Here is a 20,070-nt window from a genome sequence, read left to right on the forward strand (position 1 = left end):
CTCTTTTATTTTTATAATTTGGCGTACGATAAACTTTATATCCTCTGGCTAAGTATTTTTCATGGCTGTAGGAACTGTCAATGCATATATATATATTTTTTCAAGCTGTGTTAAGGATCAATTTCATGCCTTATTTTATATATTCCTTACTCCACAGTGGGAGATTTCTGCTTACAAATTTTTCCTCTTCTTTTCCGTTCATATTTTCCTTGGTATTTCCTCTTGCAACACACACACACACACACACACACACACACACACACACACACACACACACACACACACACACACACACACACACACACAACCACCTTCACCTACATATATCAAACCGTTCCAAGCCTTCCCTCCCCTTCCCCCAATCCTCCTCCTTCCCTCCCTCCATCCCTCACTCTCTCCTTCCCTCCAAACTTTTAACAAGACGACAAGCTTAAGCTAGACTGGAGCTTTCCATACTGTTACATTCTTTACGGGTCTGCGATATTGGGAGAGAAGGAGGGAGGAAGGAGGGAAGGAGGGAACATATGGAGGGAAAGGCAGCCGGGAGATAGGCAATAGGGAAGGAGTGAGGGGAAGAGTAATGAGAGACAAGTGGAGGATAAATCTGAGAGAGAGAGAGAGAGAGAGAGAGAGAGAGAGAGAGAGAGAGAGAGAGAGAGAGAGAGAGAGAGAGAGAGAGAGAGAGAGAGAGAGAGAGAGAGAGAGAGAGAGAGAGAGAGAAGAGAAGAGAAGAGAAGAGAAGAGAAGAGACAGGAAAAGAGAAAAGAGGACAGGAAAAGATATGATAAAAGAGAAGATAAAAGAGAAGAGAGAGAGAGAGAGAGAGAGAGAGAGAGAGAGAGAGAGAGAGAGAGAGAGAGAGAGAGAGAGAGAGAGAGAGAGAGAGAGAGAGAGAGTTTAAATAAATCCAAACCAGAAAAATAATAAAGAATTGTATTGAGAAAAGAAGGAGAAAAATATGAAAGATGTAGTGGAGAAAAAATAAACAAAAGACGGACCAGGATGAATACATAATGAGGTCTATTATTTAAAGGCGAGAAAGTCGAAGAAGTGTGAATGTTAAAAATAGGGATAAGAAGATAAAACAACCAATGAATATATAAAACAAGAAAAAAAATATAAATACACGCAAATATTTCTTCAAACAAACCCGTACTACAAGATGATGATTTACATAGTTGAAAAATGTGTTGGTTTTGTGAATGAGCAAATGGAAATAAAGGTGATGGATTTCTTTGACGTGTAAATGTTGATTTCGTATTTTGTCGAAGGAAAACAAAACAGGTAAGTTGGAAAGGTGAGACGAGTGTGGATTAGAGAGAGAGAGAGAGAGAGAGAGAGAGAGAGAGAGAGAGAGAGAGAGAGAGAGAGAGAGAGAGAGAGAGAGAGAGAGAGAGAGAGAGAGAGAGAGAGAGAGAGAAGAGAAGAGAAGAGAAAAGACATGAATAGAGAAAAGAGGACAGGAAAAGGGATGATAAAATAGAAGATAAAAGAGAAGAAAAGAGAGAGAGAGAGAGAGAGAGAGAGAGAGAGAGAGAGAGAGAGAGAGAGAGAGAGAGAGAGAGAGAGAGAGAGAGAGAGAGAGAGAGAGAGAAGAGAAGAGAACAAACATGGATAGAGAAAAGAGGACAGGAAAAGGGATGATAAAATAGAAGATAAAAGAGAAGAAAAGAAAGAGAGAGAGAGAGAGAGAGAGAGAGAGAGAGAGAGAGAGAGAGAGAGAGAGAGAGAGAGAGAGAGAGAGAGAGAGAGAGAGAGAGAGAGAGAGAGAGAGAGAGAGAGAGAGAAGCATAATTAACCAGGCTGGAATACTTAAGACGTGGTGTGTGGCTGACAGGGTTAAGGCTGGAGGGTGGTTGAGGTTGAGGGGTGAGGTTGGGAGTTCGGGGCAGGGGGGGCGGAGGGGTCGGGAGGTGGCTGTAGGAACCCACGGGAAATCCGCTCCCGTTTGCAGGCGTTCATTTGCTTGGGATACGTTTGCCATTTTTTCTGTATGTGGCTTTGAGTCAGGAAATGGAAGTTGAACGGTTAAACGTCTTGTCTTGTTTTGTTACGCTGTGCCTGGCCGAGAAAATGTTAATCTTTCCGCGTTTTTGAAGTCGTGGAAGTATTTGGAGTTTTGTGTATACGAGTAATTGCTAATCTGCTGAAGGGAAATGGAGTTTGAAGCAGAACATCCTGTCTTCTTACTCCTTCCAAGACTGTTCAATCCTCTATGCTTGAACTTACCGGTATAATAATCTATCCTTACTTATAATTTTCATATTTCTTAACTTTCTCCTCGACAAAAGCATTAAAGGCCCCTCTAAGTAAAATAATGAGAAAGAATCAACACTCACGCAAACCATTTCATAATATATATTAACGCATGTGTGATCAGTTTATGCATCATCTATTTTGGGAGGTTTATATAATGGCAGAAATTTGGCGTGTACCATCGCTGGTACACGGTAAAGCCGCAAATTTGGCCCGTCGCTGCTACCGGGTTAAAGTAGAAAATAACAACCACGGAAGTCATTTACAATTAAAGTCAGGCCGTAACATATTTCTAACAACTAACAAAAAGGATACCGAAAGCACTCAAAGTCAAGCGTTAAGTTATCCTTTAATAAATCCAGTAGAAATATCACTTGATCAAACTAACAATCACTTTAATCGAGTCAAGAGTTCACGCTTGAATTACCCTTTGCTGACATCCGGTCGTAACCCACTGTGCTGACTGGTGTCGGGGAGGGAGGACAGGAAAAAGGCGCGCAGCAGAGACTCAGGACCAACGTTGCCAGATTGTCGTGCTCAGCCGATTATATTTCCCGACTTCCTACCTCAAAACTGTCTTCTGGGGTCCAATAACGAAACTCACTTATAGTTATCGTTAAAAGAGTTAGATCCTGATGTCTCTTGGCAATAGTTAGGCGTCAGAAACCGGTAAATACTATGCTCTAAGTACGATAACCTGGCAACGGTGCTCAGGCCAATACGGTGGCAATTCCGGAGGCGACATAATGCGTGGAGTCACTTAAGGGCTCGTTCGGCAAGTTAGGAAAAGCTTAGACCGCCCACCGATGTATAAGCCACAGCTATAAATGACTCCTGAAGCGAACTACCAAAGAATGCAGAAGATACCTAACTCTGGCCTATTGAAAACCTACACCAAGGAATCAACTGGAGGCACTCAAGGTCTCGTTCGGCAAGTCGGAAGCTGAGATTACCCTCCTATGTATAAGGCATAACAATAGATGACTCCTAAAGCGAACTACCAACGAATAAAGAACATATGTATCTCCGGCCTGTTGAAAACCTATACCAACGAATCACCTGACTAATATGGTGCGTATGTGTATGTATCAGGTAGACTCTCCGGCAGATTGGATGCTGTGGTTCTTAATTCATTGCTTTTTCTGAAGATTTCCATTGATATAGGAGATGAGTTATAGAAGAGGCATAATACCGAACAGGAATACTACATCTACAAGTCATTATCCACAGGTATACAATGCAAAACAGATTACACGGGCATGCAGGAAGATCTATAGGTGGAGAGAGAGAGAGAGAGAGAGAGAGAGAGAGAGAGAGAGAGAGAGAGAGAGAGAGAGAGAGAGAGAGAGAGAGAGAGAGAGAGAGAGAGAGAGAGAGAGAGAGAGAGAGAGAGACAGAGAGAGGAATAAAACTGGAAACTTGAAATGCGAATAGTCGCCAACGATAAAACAAAATGACAGGAAGAGGGGAAAATAAATGATAAAATAAATAAATACGAAAGAAAGAAAAGAAGACAAGGAAATGAAGAAAAAAAGTTAACCAGAAACAGATTAACTTCGCCCGTAAAAAGTTTGAAAATATACCACGAAGCGACTTGAGAGAGAGAGAGAGAGAGAGAGAGAGAGAGAGAGAGAGAGAGAGAGAGAGAGAGAGAGAGAGAGAGAGAGAGAGAGAGAGAGAGAGAGAGAGAGAGAGAGAGAGAGAGAGAGAGAGAGAGAGAGAGAGAGAGAGAGAGAGAGAAATATTCATGAGGAAGTGGTGGAAAGAATAAGGAGGAATTAGAGAACCAAGCAAATTAGGAGGAGGAAAATGGAGCTAAATTGAAGGAAATGCGAGAAATAAAATGCTGAGGAGAAAGAAAAATATAGGCTAAAGGAAATGAAATACAAGATTGATGATAAAGACGAAAACTGAAGGAAAAGAAGGAAAACAATTGAGAAGGAAGGAGGAAATGGAACTAGTAAATATAAGCAAGAAAGAAATGAATGTTTGAGGAGGAAGAAGCAGAGTATGAGAAGTTGAAGTCGTAGGAGGCGAAGGAGAAAATGAATGTTGGAATAAGAAGCAGAACAGAGGGAGTCGAAGTGGTATAGGAGGAGAAGGAAAAAAATAATGTTGGAGGAGGAAAAAACAGAACAGAGGGAGTCGAAGTGGTATAGGAGGAGAAGGAAAAAATTCATGTTGGAGGAGGAAAAAACAGAACAGAGGGAGTCGAAGTGGTATAGGAGGAGAAGGAAAAAATTAATGTTGGAGGAGGAAAAAACAGAACAGAGGGAGTCGAAGTAGTAGGAGACGAAGGAAAATATGAATGTTGGAAGAGTAAGAAGCAGAACAGAGGGAGTCGAAGTGGTAGAAGGCGAAGGAAAAAATGAATGTTGGAGAAGCAGAAAAGAGGGAGTCGAAGAAGTCGGAGGCGAAGGAAAAAAAAAAGGGAATAGAAGAAATAAGGGAAAAGAAATATAATTATGACTTACCTGATGCCAACGAATTAATCGTGTCTATCATCGCCGCTGTTAAAACATGAGGTCATTGTGGTGCTTGATCACTACATGAGGAGATTTTTATGTTTTTTTTTATAATAACAACACAATCACTATTTCAACAAACTGGTATACCATCAACAACACACTATACCTTACTTACACTAATGGCACCTCAGCGTGAGTTTTGTGTCGTGTTGTGCTGTGTTGTAGTGTGTGTGTGTGTGTGTGTGTGTGTGTGTGTGTGTGAGAGAGAGAGAGAGAGAGAGAGAGAGAGAGAGAGAGAGAGAGAGAGAGAGAGAGAGAGAGAGAGAGAGAGAGAGAGAGAGAGAGAGAGAGAGAGAGAGAGAGAGAGAGAGAGAGAGAGAGAGAGAGAGACCTTGACAAAGACGGAGACAGATAAAAACGAGGTCAGCGGACAATAAAAATAGAAAAGTCGATAGGAGATCAAAAGGAACCGAAACAGATACAAGGAAAGACGATCAATGTTGGGTTAGGTGACGTGTCTGTGACCTGTGGGAGTGTTGCTGTTGTTTTCATTTTCTTTGTTGCGTCAAAGTATTAAATAGCCTGTAGTGTTTCTGGTGGTCTTATGTTGTGTTCTAGTACTAGCAGACAGCACTTAAAAAAGAAAACAAGCAGCAGTAAAAAATATAGAAACTTAAAAGTACTCTATGTCGACTCCTTTTTAAAACTCACTAATTTCCAAACATTAAAGGATCGAAAGTCCGTATGAGTATCTAATAGTAATGACTTTTTAGTATCCATGCAACTTAGAGTATTTCCTTGTACATGTAAAGTGTCCTTATTCGTGTATGTGTGTGTGTGTGTGGCGGCTGAGTGTGGTGTGGGAATGAGGGGGGGGAGGGGGAGAAAGCTAGAGTGAAGATGCCGAACTATGTGTTGTTATTTTGAACCTGTGCAGTGATGAGACAAGCAGTGTCAAGCATTCTTCATGTTCACACACTATGGAAGCGACTGGTGGTGTTAGGTTAGTAGTCTGAGCGTGAGTGTGTTGGTCGCTTGGTAACGCTCCCACTACGGCCACAAAACCACAAGGCATCTCCTCCTCTTTAGGATATCAAGAACCAAGAGTAATAAAACTGATAGCGCCTCCATTAGGTTATAAATTATTCATGTAGAGGAGGAGGAGACTGCCTTGGCTTGGTATTTCAAAGCTATTAGAAAGAAAAAAGTAAGGTAGGAGTACAGGAAGGATGTGATGGATGGCAGGAAGATGAAGGAAAGTCAAGGACACCACTACATTGGGCTGGTTTTCATGTGGCCTGAGTGAGTGCCGTGTCCCCCCTCAGTCAGTGCCTCCCTGTGCCTGGACAAAGCATGCCGCTGAGGCTCTCGTCACGGGGCCCAAAACAACAGGACCCCCGCGCGAGGAGTGGTGTTGTGTGGGAGGGGAAGTGAGGGGGAAGGGAGGGGGAGCCGATCACCACCTGCCCCTGAAACCTCCCCTGCCCCACCCCTCACCCTCCCGGACCCGTGTGAACCCATGCTCTGCTCGCTGTTGGAAGCCAAGCGTGGGCCAGCGTGAGGGGGTGTTTGCTCTGCGGGCGGGGAGCCAGCCTCGCGTCGCCCCAGCTGAGAACACACACACTCACTCTGGCAACATTCACCAAAAAAATACTTACTCCATGGCAGGCCGTTCCAATTGGCTGTCAGACCCCGCCATTGGTTTTCTGAAACAAGAAGAAACAACAAGCGTTAGTTTTTAGTATTTTTGGGAAGTTATTAAGCGTTTTCCTGTCTCATTATCCAACACATCATTTAACAGGGAATGTTCTTAGCAATCCATCCTCATCATTATCTTCCATTACGCCGAAGTACGTTAAAATTGTGTATATAAATGCGTATCCCCTCTCACGTGCGGTTGGAATCCATAACAGGAAGCCTTAATTGCACTCCTCTCGATATCAGGTCCTAATGAACGTCGTAACTTAGATTATTACTTTTATTAAGCCTTTCTGAAATCTAAACCGCACTGTCTCGTAAAGATGAAATACGAGGCCGGTTGTCAGTCGGCCGCCTCCTCCCCGTCGATGGTAACACCCGGTAATATCAGCGGCCGTGTTTGCAGACCCAACACGTGGAGAGGCCAAGGAGCGGCGGGCATCAGGATGTTTGCGTGTTGCTCGAGTAAACTTAATTTTGTCTTGGGAGCGCTGCCGTCTTGTCGGGGTGTTGGTGGATAACGTTCTCGCCTCAACGGACAAGTAAGGGGAGGAGGAATGAGGGAGAGGGAGAGGAGTGAGGGAGAAGGAGCAATGAGTTCGTCTCGGTGTGTGGCGGGATCGATTGCTTGGCTTATAAAGTAAAGTGCTCCTAAGAAACAGACGACTCCTGTTTGGGATTTTGCAGTGGAGTACGGAATATCGTTTCTTAGAGTGCTTATCTCACTCCACTTAGTACTGAATACCTCACTTTATCACATTCACTCATCTTAGCTCTTCAACCGGATGTATTTGTACCAGGTTTTTATTTCTTATAAGTAGGAGGAATTTGATGGTGGCAGTTCATTTTCCTTTTACTCTTAGGTGTAAAAATAGACGCCTAAATTATCAGCCCTTTGTTATCAGGAAAAGAATGGAAACGTAGTGTGAAATTCGCCCAGCTCTTAAGTCTTGGTGGAGGGCCGAGGCGAGGTGATAACCATGCACCATTCGTCTCCTTTTAACCTGTACTTAGTGGGAGTGGACGCCCCTCCCCTCCCCCCTCCACCTCCCTTCACCCACCCGTGCCTCCCTTCACCTTCCACGTGCACTCGGCCTCATAACGTGACCTTGGAATGGGCACAGGTAAAATCTCTCCTTAACTGTCTTACCTGTATACGGGTGTCATTTTTTTTCTCTTACCTGCGTGTCTAAATTAAAGTTTACCAAATTGGTGAATCTCTTCCATCTTTCCTTTTTTTCCTTCCTTCATTCCATCCCTCTTTCACACTGGTCCTTCATTTCCTTCTCCATCCCACCGTCCCTCTTTCGCTCCAGACCTCTTTCATTCCCTCCAGTTTTTCAAATTTTTTTTTGTGTGATTCTCCTCATGCGTTTTTTTTTCTTCATTTGCATAATTCCATCAGATTTACATCGCTGATTATCCATCTCCCTTCCATCTCTCTCACCTGTGTTTGATTGTCTTGTTAATATTTTTCGTTCTCACGCAGCGCAGTCCAGTCCAGACAGCCTATCCCCCTCCTTACCCTCCCCTCCCCAGTCCAGACAACCTATTCCCCCTCCTTACCCTCCTCCTCCCCATCTCCCTCCCCTCCCCGCCTTCACCACCTTTCCCTGATCACTGCGCGGCGCCAGGAATCAATAAATCGTTTAGTGAAAGGCGAATTCTCAACACGTTAACGTTTTGAGGTCTTTGCCCCCTTGTCCTGGTATACATATTCTCAGGCTCTCTATATACGGCCATGTGGTTCCCGAGTAAAGGCGCTTGGCTGTAGCTAGGAAACTAACCATGGAGTGCTTTGGAAAATACTCTCATCGTGATTCCTTCTCAAAATTATCTCTCCTTGACCAAATCTAACTTTACCTAACCCTACTTAACGTAATCTAACCTTCCATAATCTTACATAACCTAACCTATCCTAACCTTACCTAATCTTACCTTCCCTAATCTAACTTAACCTAACCTAACCTGACGTTACCTTACCAAACCTAACCTATCCTTACCTAACCTAACCTAACTCTACCGAACCTAACAACCTAACTTAACTTAATCTAACCTTACATAATCTTACATAACCTAACCTATCCTAACCTTACGTAATCTTACCTTCCTTAATCTAACCTAACCTAACCTAGCCTGACGTTACCTTACCTAACCTAACCTTAACCTAACCTTACCTGACCTAACCTTACCTAAACTAACATGACCTTACCTAACTCAACCCAACCATACCTAACCTAACCTAACTCTACCGAACCTAACAACCTAACCTAACTTAACCGAACCTAACCAAACCTAACCTTCACCAGATACAGGGAATACGCGCCCCTGCTCTGCCCTGCGTGGCGTTGAAGCAGGCTCTCACCACCGCCTGGAGTGGCTCGTATCCCTTAACGTATGGACTCGTAAGGCGCTGTGCTCGAGTATGCTAAGCGGACTGTATTAAACGGCGTGTGAGTGAGCGGAACCCTGCGGCGAGTACGTGAGCCCGCGCCAGTATGTGTACGGAGGGTCCTTACTTGTAGACGTGCGTAATAAGTTAAAGAGTTTTGCATATCATGATTGTTTAAAGGAAGACGTGGCATTCCTCGGATATGATGTGCATGTGTTATTGGTTGTGTTGGTGAAGAAGTATAGGCTAAATGTCCTACTATAGCATTCTTTAAAGGGGCTATTACACTGGGCATATTTTCCGTGGATCTTCAGTCAAACCACAATTTCCGCTAGCGTGGTTCTCAATTGTTTGTTGTTATTGCTGCTGATGAAGATGATGAGTAATACCGTCGTCCTTCAGTGAAATCTACCGTTGCTTTGGAAGGTCGTGGACACGTCAGAAAACCATGCAAATATGAGAACCACGCCAGCGGAAATCGTGGCTTGACTTAAGATCCACGGAAAATTTGCCCAGTGTAATAACCCCTTTAGTCTAGATATTGGTGTCAGGGTACAGGTGTGTGGTTTGTGTTCGGATGACAATAAGTGTTTGGTGTGATGGTTCAGCTGTGTCACATGTGTGGGTCATCGTACTCAGAGTAATGCTTTATAAATAGTCCCGTTACTGGTATGCATCCCTTCCCCTCACCCACCACCACCATTGCGTCGACTACCACAGCAAATACCACGCATCCTTGCCTTTCTAATATCCAAGAGCATTAGTGTAGCTTATTGCAGTGCTATTTTACTCGGCTTTCAGTAACATTTTTTCATCTTTATTAACATACCTAAGTTGCTACACACTTAAGTTCATTAGCAAGACTCTTCAACACCTGAAAACGCGAATTACTGTTTTTTATCGACTCTTAAATCCGCCAAACAGCCACGTTCTTATCATTCATGTACAGCTTGCATGTGTGCTGAAGTCTCTCCAGCCACTTGGTAACTTATGTCTTCCTCAAGTATGTGACAAGTATCATTGATGTTCACTAACCCCACCGATGACACGTGTAAAACAGCTATTACTATTGTTGTTGCGAGCACTTCCTCACCCTGAACTCGTATCTCAGAGAACGAGGAGGCAATGGCGGTGTGAACGCGTAATGCTGCAAAGAACGCGAGATATTGCAAAGTTGAGCTCATGTTGTGATGACGGAGCGTGTTTTCCGCGTGGAAGTGGCGCATATTGGCTCAAGGACGTGTATTGTGGTCCCGGCAGGTAAAAAATGCTTTGTTCAATCATTCTCGGGAGTTTTACGAGCCAACTTTGTCCCATTTTTCTCGTTCATGGTTCATAATTTATCTTTATGTCCTTTCTGGAAGTTGAATATAAACGCCTTCATAGTTTGGGAATTCTATCTTTCCTCATACGTCTCGCGGGGACTAAAGCCTCATTGGTTCTAGAGCAGCGGCCAGCACACCAAACGGGCCCGCCACACGACAGCCTCAACCCCACCGCACCACCCACCGCCCCGCACCGCCCAGCCTTTGCAGCCCAGCACGCGTGAAATATGCACTCTCCCACTACAGCTTTATAATCTAGTTACCCCCGCATCCCCCTCCGCTCCTCCCCCTCGAGAACACTTTGAAATAAAAGACGAAGGGAGCTATAATGCACCGCCGACCGCTTTGTGATTAAGTTCGTATCCGCCGCGTTGCAAATCATAGAAAAGTCGTTCCGCATACAAGTTTTATGTTTGCGTGAACACGTTAAGGGATTCTTGATTGGTATTTATCGATGAAAATGGGTCGTATAAGTTGATTCTCCTGCTTGGCCAGACGCTGTTGCCTGCTCGCGTTCACAGCTGTACTTAGTGTCATTCTTGTGTTGAAAAAAAGTACAAACAGTCTTGCGAAGTGAATTGTGGGAAGTTTATTGACAAAAGAATTCAGTCTGGGTAAGTCTAGCCTGAAAAACCTTGATATTTCCCACTACCATAACAAGAGGTCAATAAAACAGATAAAATACAAATAATAACCCCGTAAATAAGGTGATCATAACAGTTTAACATTTAATTCTCCCCAACACACAACGATTTTCATTTGTTTCTCTCGTATGCGTGTGATCCGATGCCTTTGTTTGACCGCAAGATTCCGAGTTGATGGGAAATATTCATTAGTCATTTTATATTTACTCTCCACGTGTGACTGTTTTACTGAAGGTTGTTGATGAGTGTGTTTACCTCCAGCGGCGTGAGATCGATAGCTTTGTGAGAGAGAGGGAGAAGGAGGGAGAGGGGAGAAGAGAGGGAGAGAGAGAGAGAAAGGAGGAGGAGGAGGGTTTAAATGGACTATTGGTGTGCATTTGTGGTGGGGGACATTAACACTTCCCTTCCTTCCTTCCTTCCTTCCTTCCTTCCTTTTATCCTTTACTGCATTCCTCTTTCACTCCAGTCCTTCATTCCCTCCATCACACTGTCCCTCTTTCATTCCATCCTCCTTCATTCCCTCCATCACACTGTCCCTCTTTCATTCCATCCTCCTTCATTCCCACCCACTCTTCCCTTCCTTCATTCCTTTCCATCATCCTCTCCACTCCATCCATCCACCCTTCACTCCGCCGTCCCTCACACACTCTCTCTCCCTCTCTCTCCCTGCTCCACTCCATCCCTCACTCCCCGCTTATATTTCCCTCCATCTCCTTCCTGTATCACAATTCATATTCCTTTCTCCCAATAATCCTTTCCCTCGCCATTTCTTGCGTCGTTTCATCTATCTTCCCTTCCCTGTTTATGCACAACTTTCTGTCTCTTTAGTCTTTCTCTCTCTTATCCCTCCCACCTCTATATCTTCTTCGCCAGCCCTCTTCCTCTTTCCCTTTATCTCCCGCTCACTCATAACCACACATCAGGCACCGACAACCTGACGTCCGCAAGAGGAACGCAAGGATGGAGATCAGACTAACACGACGGCCTTCCTTTGCCTGACTCTCCTGGCGCTCTCCCTCTGTCTCTCTCTGTCTCTCTGGCTTTCTTGTACCCTTGTAACGCCATAGGAACGTTTTTGCCTTACTTTTCCTTTCCAATACAAGCTTTACCGACACACTTTTGTTTTCTTGTGTATGCTTTTAAAAATAGTTCGTCTTCACTCGTCTCTTTCGTCTCTTTCTTTGTCTCTCTTTACCTTTGAATCTCTGGCTTTCTTGTACCTTTGTAACACCATAGGGACGATCCTTCCTTACTTTTCCATCCAATACAAGCTTTACCGACTTATCTTTAACTTTTTTTGTGTATTTCTTTTATCATTTATTCGTCTTCGTCTGAATGTTGTCAAGAGCTGGAGGAAATTTAAGGAGGAAGAAGGACTTGTTTTCCTTTTATTTTCCTCGAGGGCTCGTGACAAAGGGAGCGAGGCTTCTGCTAACGGGTGACATGCGTGACTCTGCCTTGTCCTCAGTCAACTTCGTGGTCGTGGCCGATCCATTATAATTAGAAGGAATGGATATGTGTACGATTCGACTGTTGACTGACTTGACTCTCTTTCTGTGTCTCTCTCTGTCTCTGTCTCTGTCTCTGCTTCTCTGTTTGTTTGTTGTTTGATTGTGTGTGTGTGTGTGTGTGTGTGTGAGAGAGAGAGAGAGAGAGAGAGAGAGAGAGAGAGAGAGAGAGAGAGAGAGAGAGAGAGAGAGAGAGAGAGAGAGAGAGAGAGAGAGAGAGAGAGAGAGAGAGAGAGAGAGAGAGAGACTACTGAGTAATTCGTCGGATGGCCACCCTTGAAGACAACTCTGATTATGATGATGAAAAGTGACATTGTTGAGGGACGAAGGGGAAGAGAGAAAGAGAAAGGGAAGGAGAAGGAAGTAGGGGAAGAAAGAATCAGGAAAAAAAGGTGATTAAATGGGAAGAAGAGAAAGAAGAGTTAAGTAGTTGGAAGCAAATATGTAAATCCGTATAAAAAGTTGGATATGGAAGTAAAAAGAAGGAAAAAGTAAAGTGATTAACTAAAACTTGCTGAGGATATATAACATACGAGAGAGAAAGAGATAAATTAAGAGAAGAGAAGAGAAGAGAAGAGAAGAGAAGAGAGGAAAAGCGAAGAGAAGAGAAGAGAAGAGAAGAGAAAAAAGAGAGATTGGAGCGTCAGAATGAGTCGTGGGTGTTGACGATGCTCTTGTGGTCATCGTCCCTCCCTCCTCCTCCTTCTTCCTCCTCCTCCTCCTCCTTTCTCTTCCTTCCCTCCTCACTCACTCCTCCGGGAAGGTCCAGCACCCTCATTCCTCACCTGCCGAGGAGCACCTTTTTCCTCCTCCTCCTCCTGCTCGTGCCAACACCCTCCCTCGTTCCTCCTCCGTTTCTTGCTTCCCTCCTTCATCCCTCCTTATGTCCCCCATCCCTCACTTCCGCCTTCTCTTTACTTGCCATCTTTCATGCTGTTCTTTTTTTCATCGTGGGCTATTTTTTCTCCTTCGATGCTTTCTTTCTCGTCCCTCCTTGTCCTTCCTTTGTTTTCTCCCACATATTTTTTTGTTGGGTATATATATTTTTTTATCATGGTCTTGTGTCTTTGGTTTTATCGATTATAGAAATGATTGGTCGTAGTACTGATTGTTTTTGGGTTTGGCATTGTGTAGAGTTGCCTTTCCTTGTCTCTTTGCCGGTAGCCATAGTACGAGGAATATATATCATTACTCTTGTCACCGGTGTTACGTTTGTACCCCAATCACTTTCAACACCAACGCAATCACCACCTTTCCAATAACCACCATCATCACCGCCACTATCACCTCCAGCACCACTATTACCATCATCACCGCCTTTCCCACCACCATCACCATCACCACCACCACCACTATCACCTAAACTACTCTCACTGCCACCACTTCCAACACAACGAACCCTCATCCTCCTCCTGTCCCTCACCACCATCACCACCACCACCACCACCACCACCACTACACCCACCACCACCACCACCATCACCACCACTACACCCACCACCTCCACCACCTTCGCCACCGCAATCATGGTTTATTTGGAGGCGTCACCTTCGTGGGTTGCCTCCTGCTGGCGCTTCACCGCGAGGGCCGGGAAGGGGCAGTGGAGCAACCCGTCCCGGAGGTGAATTAAGAGGGTGGATGGCGGATCGCGATACTTGAGGCCGATTATCTATTTCGTTTTCTCTATATGTTGTAATAGGAAGGCAACTAAAGGCTGGAAATAGGTGTAGTGGTAGTATGATGGAATAAAACCTCAAATATATTCTTGTTCGTAAATGAGAAAAGTGGTGTTAGAGCAACCAAACCTTCATGGAATTTATTTGGTTCCTAGTGCTGTTTTTTTTTTTTTAGAGTTTTTTATGAGAAGATATATAAATGCTTCCTCTTGTCTTCATACGTTCATTTGTTTTAACGTTATCAGTACATTTCATCATTCACTGTTTTGAAATATAATTAACTTTTATATTTGGTTTTAAAGTAGAATAAATTCGTGCCCTACGTTCCCGCCGCTCTCCCGTCGCTTCATAATTTTTTGGAATGCCCGCAAGAGTAAACCTTTAAGCTCTGTACAAAGATTAATTCCCGCATTAAATTAAATTAATCTCCATATTGATTCTCATTAATACTGAATGCTTATTTACGAGTACACACACACACACACACACACACACACACACACACACACACACACACACACACATGTACACGCACCCCCCCCTCACCCACACACATGCACCAAGCACTTATTCCAACTTTCCTTCGATTTCTCACGGATTATAACACGAAAATAGTCGCTTGGGAAAAATATAAAAAGCAAAAATATCGCAGCCCTTCAGGTGTAAAGCAATTAGGAGGTCATTTACCTGTCTGGGCGTAGCACGGTGCACCTAATAAACAGTGTAAAGGTGTACAGGTGAGACGAGCCACATGGACAGGTAAATACGTCTACATCCTTCCCCCCTTCCCCCAACCCCTCCCCCCCACACCCTTGTTGCCCCCAGATGTAGAAAAGGTCCGGGTCTGGGCAAGGTAATGCTATGCCCACCTGATTCATTAACTCCGGGTCCGTGTGTCTGTCGGCCCCTAATTGCCCATTGAGGTTTCTTATATGTTAAATAGGGAGAACGGGGGAGGGGGTTGAAGGGGGGGTCTTAATTATTTGGTAAAACATGGCTCCTCTGTTTGGAATGAAAAAGAGGAGAGAGAGAGAGAGAGAGAGAGAGAGAGAGAGAGAGAGAGAGAGAGAGAGAGAGAGAGAGAGAGAGAGAGAGAGAGAGAGAGAGAGAGAGAGAGAGAGAGAGAGAGAGAGAGAGAGAGAGAGAGAGAGAATGAACGTGGAAAGACAAAAGAGAAAGAGTTAAACGGGGAGGAGTGAAAAAAAAAGGGTGGAGGGGAAAGTAAAAAAAAGAAGAAAAAAGAAGAGGAAAAGTCGCAGGCGAGAGCGAGGGCGAGAGCGAGGGAGCGGGAAAGAAAGGAAGGGCAACATTCACTAGTACTATGCATGGCCGTAATAAATATAAGAAAGCAATCCCGGCCGGTCACTGAGACACAGGGAGGCAGGGAGCGGCGGCCTGATGACTGTCCCGCACGCTAGCTTCCTCTCCTTCACTTCCCTTACCTCTCCCTCTCCTACCCTTCCCTCCTTTACCTCCCCTCCTTTGCCTTACACATGTCACCTGCCTGCACCTTACCTCCCCCCCTTCCTGGTCTACACGCTACCACTTTCCTCTTCTACCCTTCCCTTATCCTCACCTCTCTCTCCTCCCCTTCCGTTACCTAACTTTCCTCTCCTACCCTTCCCATACCAAACCTCCCTCTCTACCTTCCCTCCTTCCTTTTCCTCCTCCCCACTTCACTTTACACTACTTTGAACTTCTTCACTTCCCTTACCTTACCTTCCTCTCCTACCCTTCCTTCCTGCTCCATCTCCTCCCTCCCTTCACCTTACACATGTCACCTGCCTGCACCTTACCTCCCTCCCTCTATCCCTCTCTCCTTCTCCTACCCTCCCCCCCTCCCCACCATGGTCTTTTATGTGGGGTCGTTATTTAGAACGTGGTTGCTTAGGGTGAACGGAACATATGTCACGAATTTCGGCTTTCCTTTTTTCCCCATTTTTTTTGTGTGTGTGTTTACGGCAAAGAGCTATTGTAGAAAAGGGAAACTACGACCTACAGTATCATTAAAGAAACAGTAAAACCAAGAAAACCAAGACTACTGTTATCTCGAAGCATTTTTCTTTATTTAACCTCTTTCAATTCCTGCAAAAAGTAGTCAGCAGTACTCATTCAATTATTAAGGAAGTCGTTAAGCCTGGAAAACCAAGACCACCTTTATCTCTTAGCCTTTTTCTTTATTTGACTCATTTCAATACGGATAAAGGATAATCGACAATACATATTCCTCGTCGTGTGTAAGCTGCCCGTTTCGCGTTATCAACATGCATCTGTCCTCACCCGCACACCCTCGGCCCGCACTGCCTTCTGAGAGCCAAGCATATGCCCGGCGTCTGCCTACGACCAAGGGAATACAAAGCGACGATACTTGAGTGCTACGTATGCAAGGGACGGGCGGGAAACAGTACACGCCTCCCTTTACATTCCCTCCTGAACTTCGCAGTCGGCGCCGGGGGGACCATAGCCTGCCAGCCGGGTTGTCGGGGTTTCCAAAGGGTGTGTACTGACGCCCCAGCAGCCACCGTGCATTAGTGGTCCGCTGGAGGTAAGGGCAGGTGCTTGTGGGTGGCCCTGTCCCCGCCGGCGCCCCCTTCGGCCAGGTGAAGTGTCGATGGGGTTGGATGAGGGGAGGGAGGGGAAGGATGGGGTGTCCGAGGTGGGTTATGGGTTGCGGGGTCTTCCTCATCATGAGCAAGGAGTGCATCGTCACGCCTCCACACCACTTGTTTACTCCCCACATGGATGCCTTACATTCATCCACTCCTCCGCCGACGTGGATTTAGTGTGTATACGGCCTATTAGCCTGACTTTTATATACATACATGCATGCCCTCACACACACACACACACACACACACACACACGCACACACACACATTTTACATTCAGACACGTCGAGATACAACACGGATTTCCTCTCTCGCTCCCTCCCACCCACTCTCCCACTCCTTCCCTCTCCCTCACCTCTTTTTTCCTCCTCGCACAGTCAAAATACATATCTATAAATGCACCCCATTATTCACGCCTTGCCTATTTTCACAAGCGCGCCGGGTCCACCTGTCCAGACACCTCCTATTAAGTCACGGTTCTCGCCAATTACCGGCCAGTTATCGAACATTGGCCCACGCAGCGAAGGAACGAACACTCGGCCCAATAACCACCACCGTCGCTGCCGCTACCTTCACGGGCGCCTGCATCACCAAGAGCCATCAGGTGATTCCTATTAATTAACACTGCCGCGGAGAAGCATTTGGTGTCTGTTTTCGTTTTTTCTTCGTTAGGTGGAGAGCTTGGTAGTTAGGTTGGTAGGTAGTTTGGTAGGTAAGGGACTGGCATATACAGATAGCTTGGTAGATAGACCGAACATTGCAATAAGTAGTAAGTATGTAGGTAGGTAGGAACGAAGGTTTTAGGAGAGGCTGGTATGTAGGTGTGTAGTTAGGTAAGGACGCAGGTATTTGAAGACATTGGTAGCTAGGTAGGTACATACGTTAGGGACTAGCACCCATAGATAGTTTGATAGATAGAGACAGCACCAGGTAACTTAAGCTAATCCCATCCAGTAACGTTGTAGGTAGATAGGTATGCAGGTAGTCACAGGTAGATACGTAGTTAACAAGCAGCAGATGACTAGATATAAGAGAACCACCTGTAATTACCCCATTTATGGATTACAGGGGAAATAAAGCTTAAACTCGTGTAAACCAAGGGCCGAAATATGACTCTGCCGTTGTATTGCGTGCGGGTACTGCAACTAACGCGCCTCGTATGTCGCCGCCTGACCTACAGTCCTAATGGCTCACCCAGACGGAGTAATTTCGATGTTTTTAACTCTCATTTTTACGACCCATTGCGCGTTGAAGTCTGTGTTCGTGTGTGCGTGTGTGGGGGGGGGGGAGGGGGGGACGTGTGTGTAGGGGGATGGGGGGGCGTGTGTGGGGAGATGGGGGGCGTGTGGTTGGGGGATTGGGGGCGTGTGTGTGGGGGATGGGTAGGGGGGGTTGATGTGAGAGAGAGCGAGAGAGAGAGAGAGAGAGAGAGAGAGAGAGAGAGAGAGAGAGAGAGAGAGAGAGAGAGAGAGAGAGAGAGAGAGAGAGATGGGGGGGGTAGGGGGTCACTCATGGTTTGTTGGCTTATATGGACAAAATATTCCCCAAATACACGTGTGAATGCGTTGTTGTGACTCACGTTATGATGTCTGGCAATTAGTTTTTGACGTTTATTCTGAAAGTTGTAAAAGTTTATCAATACCAAAGGCTATTGCCAGGCGCGGTGACCCATATCATGCAAAAAATGCCATTCACTATATTCCGTCCGTAGCGAAGTGTGATGAAATTAATAACTCGCTTAACGCATTCATTATTTCCTCGATTTTTCTTCCTATATTTGTGACTAACGGTCGTATTCCAAGCACAATAAAAGAACTACTTGCTAAATTGATAACTAACGAAATCCTAACGCATTCATTATTTCCTCGATTTTTCTTCCTTTATTTGTGACTAACGGCCGTATTCCAAGCACACACAAAAAAACTACTTGCTCATTTGATAACTAACGAAATCCCGAGCCCATGATTCATCTCACTGCTAAGCTAAGCACTCATTGATGTGTCCACGTTCTCACACATACTAAACCATCTTGCTTATGAAACTAACACGCCCTCAGACCTTTATATTTTCCCTCCTCTTAGATTACAGCATCCCTGAAATGAATGTCACTCACACACTCTTCTAAGCCCAACTCCTTTACCGCTCTTTCCTCTCCCTTCGTCAATATAATAACCATCCCAAAAAGAGTTATGCCCAAGACTTCTGTTCTTTGGGACTACTACATACATCCCATGAAGCCTTCCCTCTCCCTTCGTCAGTACATTAATCATCCCCAAAATAGTTTTTCCCGAGACGTTTGTTCTCTGAAACTTTGAACCATTCTCTCTCCCTTTGCTAATAGTGTCCACATCCCAAAAATAATAATTAGTGTGTGTTTCTGAGACCACTACATACATCCACTGATCCTCCCCCTTCTCTCTCCCTTCATCAGTAGTGTAACCTCTCCAAATAGAGTCGTCCTAACATGTGTCTTCCTCCCTCGTCACGAAGACCCGGTACGGCGAGGCAGTTTTGTTCGCACACCGCCAAAGGGACGCCTTTTAAGGGAGGCTCGATGCTAAACAGGTTCCCATCACGGCCGAGAACGTTTTAAGAGGTTTATTATCGCTTTCTGGGCGGCACATTTACGTCGTGTTCACCTGTCGCTCATTTGCTTCCGCCGTTTACTGAACAAGGAAGAGGAAAGTGAAATGGAGGTGTTAGGTTAGGAAGGGACGCGTGCGAGATGGATTGGAAAGGTGATGTTTTAATGGGTGATTCTGCAGGTGTGTGTGTGTGTGTTTACTTTGCGTGTGTGAGTGTGTTTGTTTGTGTATTTTGGTGTCATGTGTAAAAGAAAGAAAAAGAAATCCTGAAGAAACTATAGATAGAGACACACTTTAAGTAAACGAAATAAACTAAGAGAAGAAGAAAGATCAAAGAAACAGAGGAATGAAAAGAAAATGGGGAAAAAAGGGGAGAGAAAGGAGGAGGCGAAGGAGAAACAAAAGAAGAAGAAGGAGGAAGGGGAGGAGGAGGAGGAAGAGGAGGAGGAGGAGGAGGAGGAGGTATTGGGGATCGTCTTTTGGGGGTGAAGGAGGAGGAAAGAAAGGCTCTCAGGGGACGGAGGCAGAAGGAAGGGAGGGAGGAAAAAAAGAAGGAAGAAAAGAGTGTGGAGAAACGAAGGAGGAGGAAGAGGCGGAGGAGGAGGAGGAGGAGGAGGAGGAAGGAGGAACTCGACAGGGACAGAGGAATGAGGGAGAGAAGGAGGGAGGGAGGGTGAGGGGGGAAAGGACAAAAAAAGAGGAAAGAGAAAAGACTGTGGAGAGAAAGAGGGAGGAGGGAGGGTGAGGGGAAGGCGAAGATAGAGGAGGAGGAGGGGGTAGGGGGTAGGGGAAGGGGTGCACCCACAGTAAATTTTTTGTTGTCCTCGTGGCCAAAATTAAAGTCCACCTTTGGAATGCCTTATAACTTTTCGAGGGGGGGCTGGGAGAGTGAAGAGGAGGAGGAGGAGG

The 20,070-nt window shown here is 45.3% G+C and overlaps 1 protein-coding gene across 6 annotated transcripts in view; it reads right to left on the reverse strand.

The window, feature by feature from the left end:
- LOC127008928 (homeobox protein abdominal-A homolog) overlaps positions 1 to 20,070 on the reverse strand; it is a 187,369-nt gene that overhangs the window by 75,184 nt on the left and 92,115 nt on the right. For 5 of the 6 annotated variants that reach the window (XM_050881413.1, XM_050881410.1, XM_050881409.1 and 2 more), the window contains exons 3-4: positions 6,383 to 6,430; positions 4,731 to 4,766 (exon numbers count right to left, since the gene is read on the reverse strand). In XM_050881413.1, coding sequence (XP_050737370.1) covers positions 4,731 to 4,766; positions 6,383 to 6,430 — 84 coding nt within the window. The remainder of the gene's footprint in view (positions 1 to 4,730; positions 4,767 to 6,382; positions 6,431 to 20,070) is intronic. The other variant, XM_050881415.1, reaches the window with a different exon arrangement.

Source organism: Eriocheir sinensis, chromosome 39, assembly GCF_024679095.1.
Source record: "Eriocheir sinensis breed Jianghai 21 chromosome 39, ASM2467909v1, whole genome shotgun sequence".
Lineage (NCBI taxonomy): Eukaryota > Metazoa > Arthropoda > Malacostraca > Decapoda > Varunidae > Eriocheir > Eriocheir sinensis.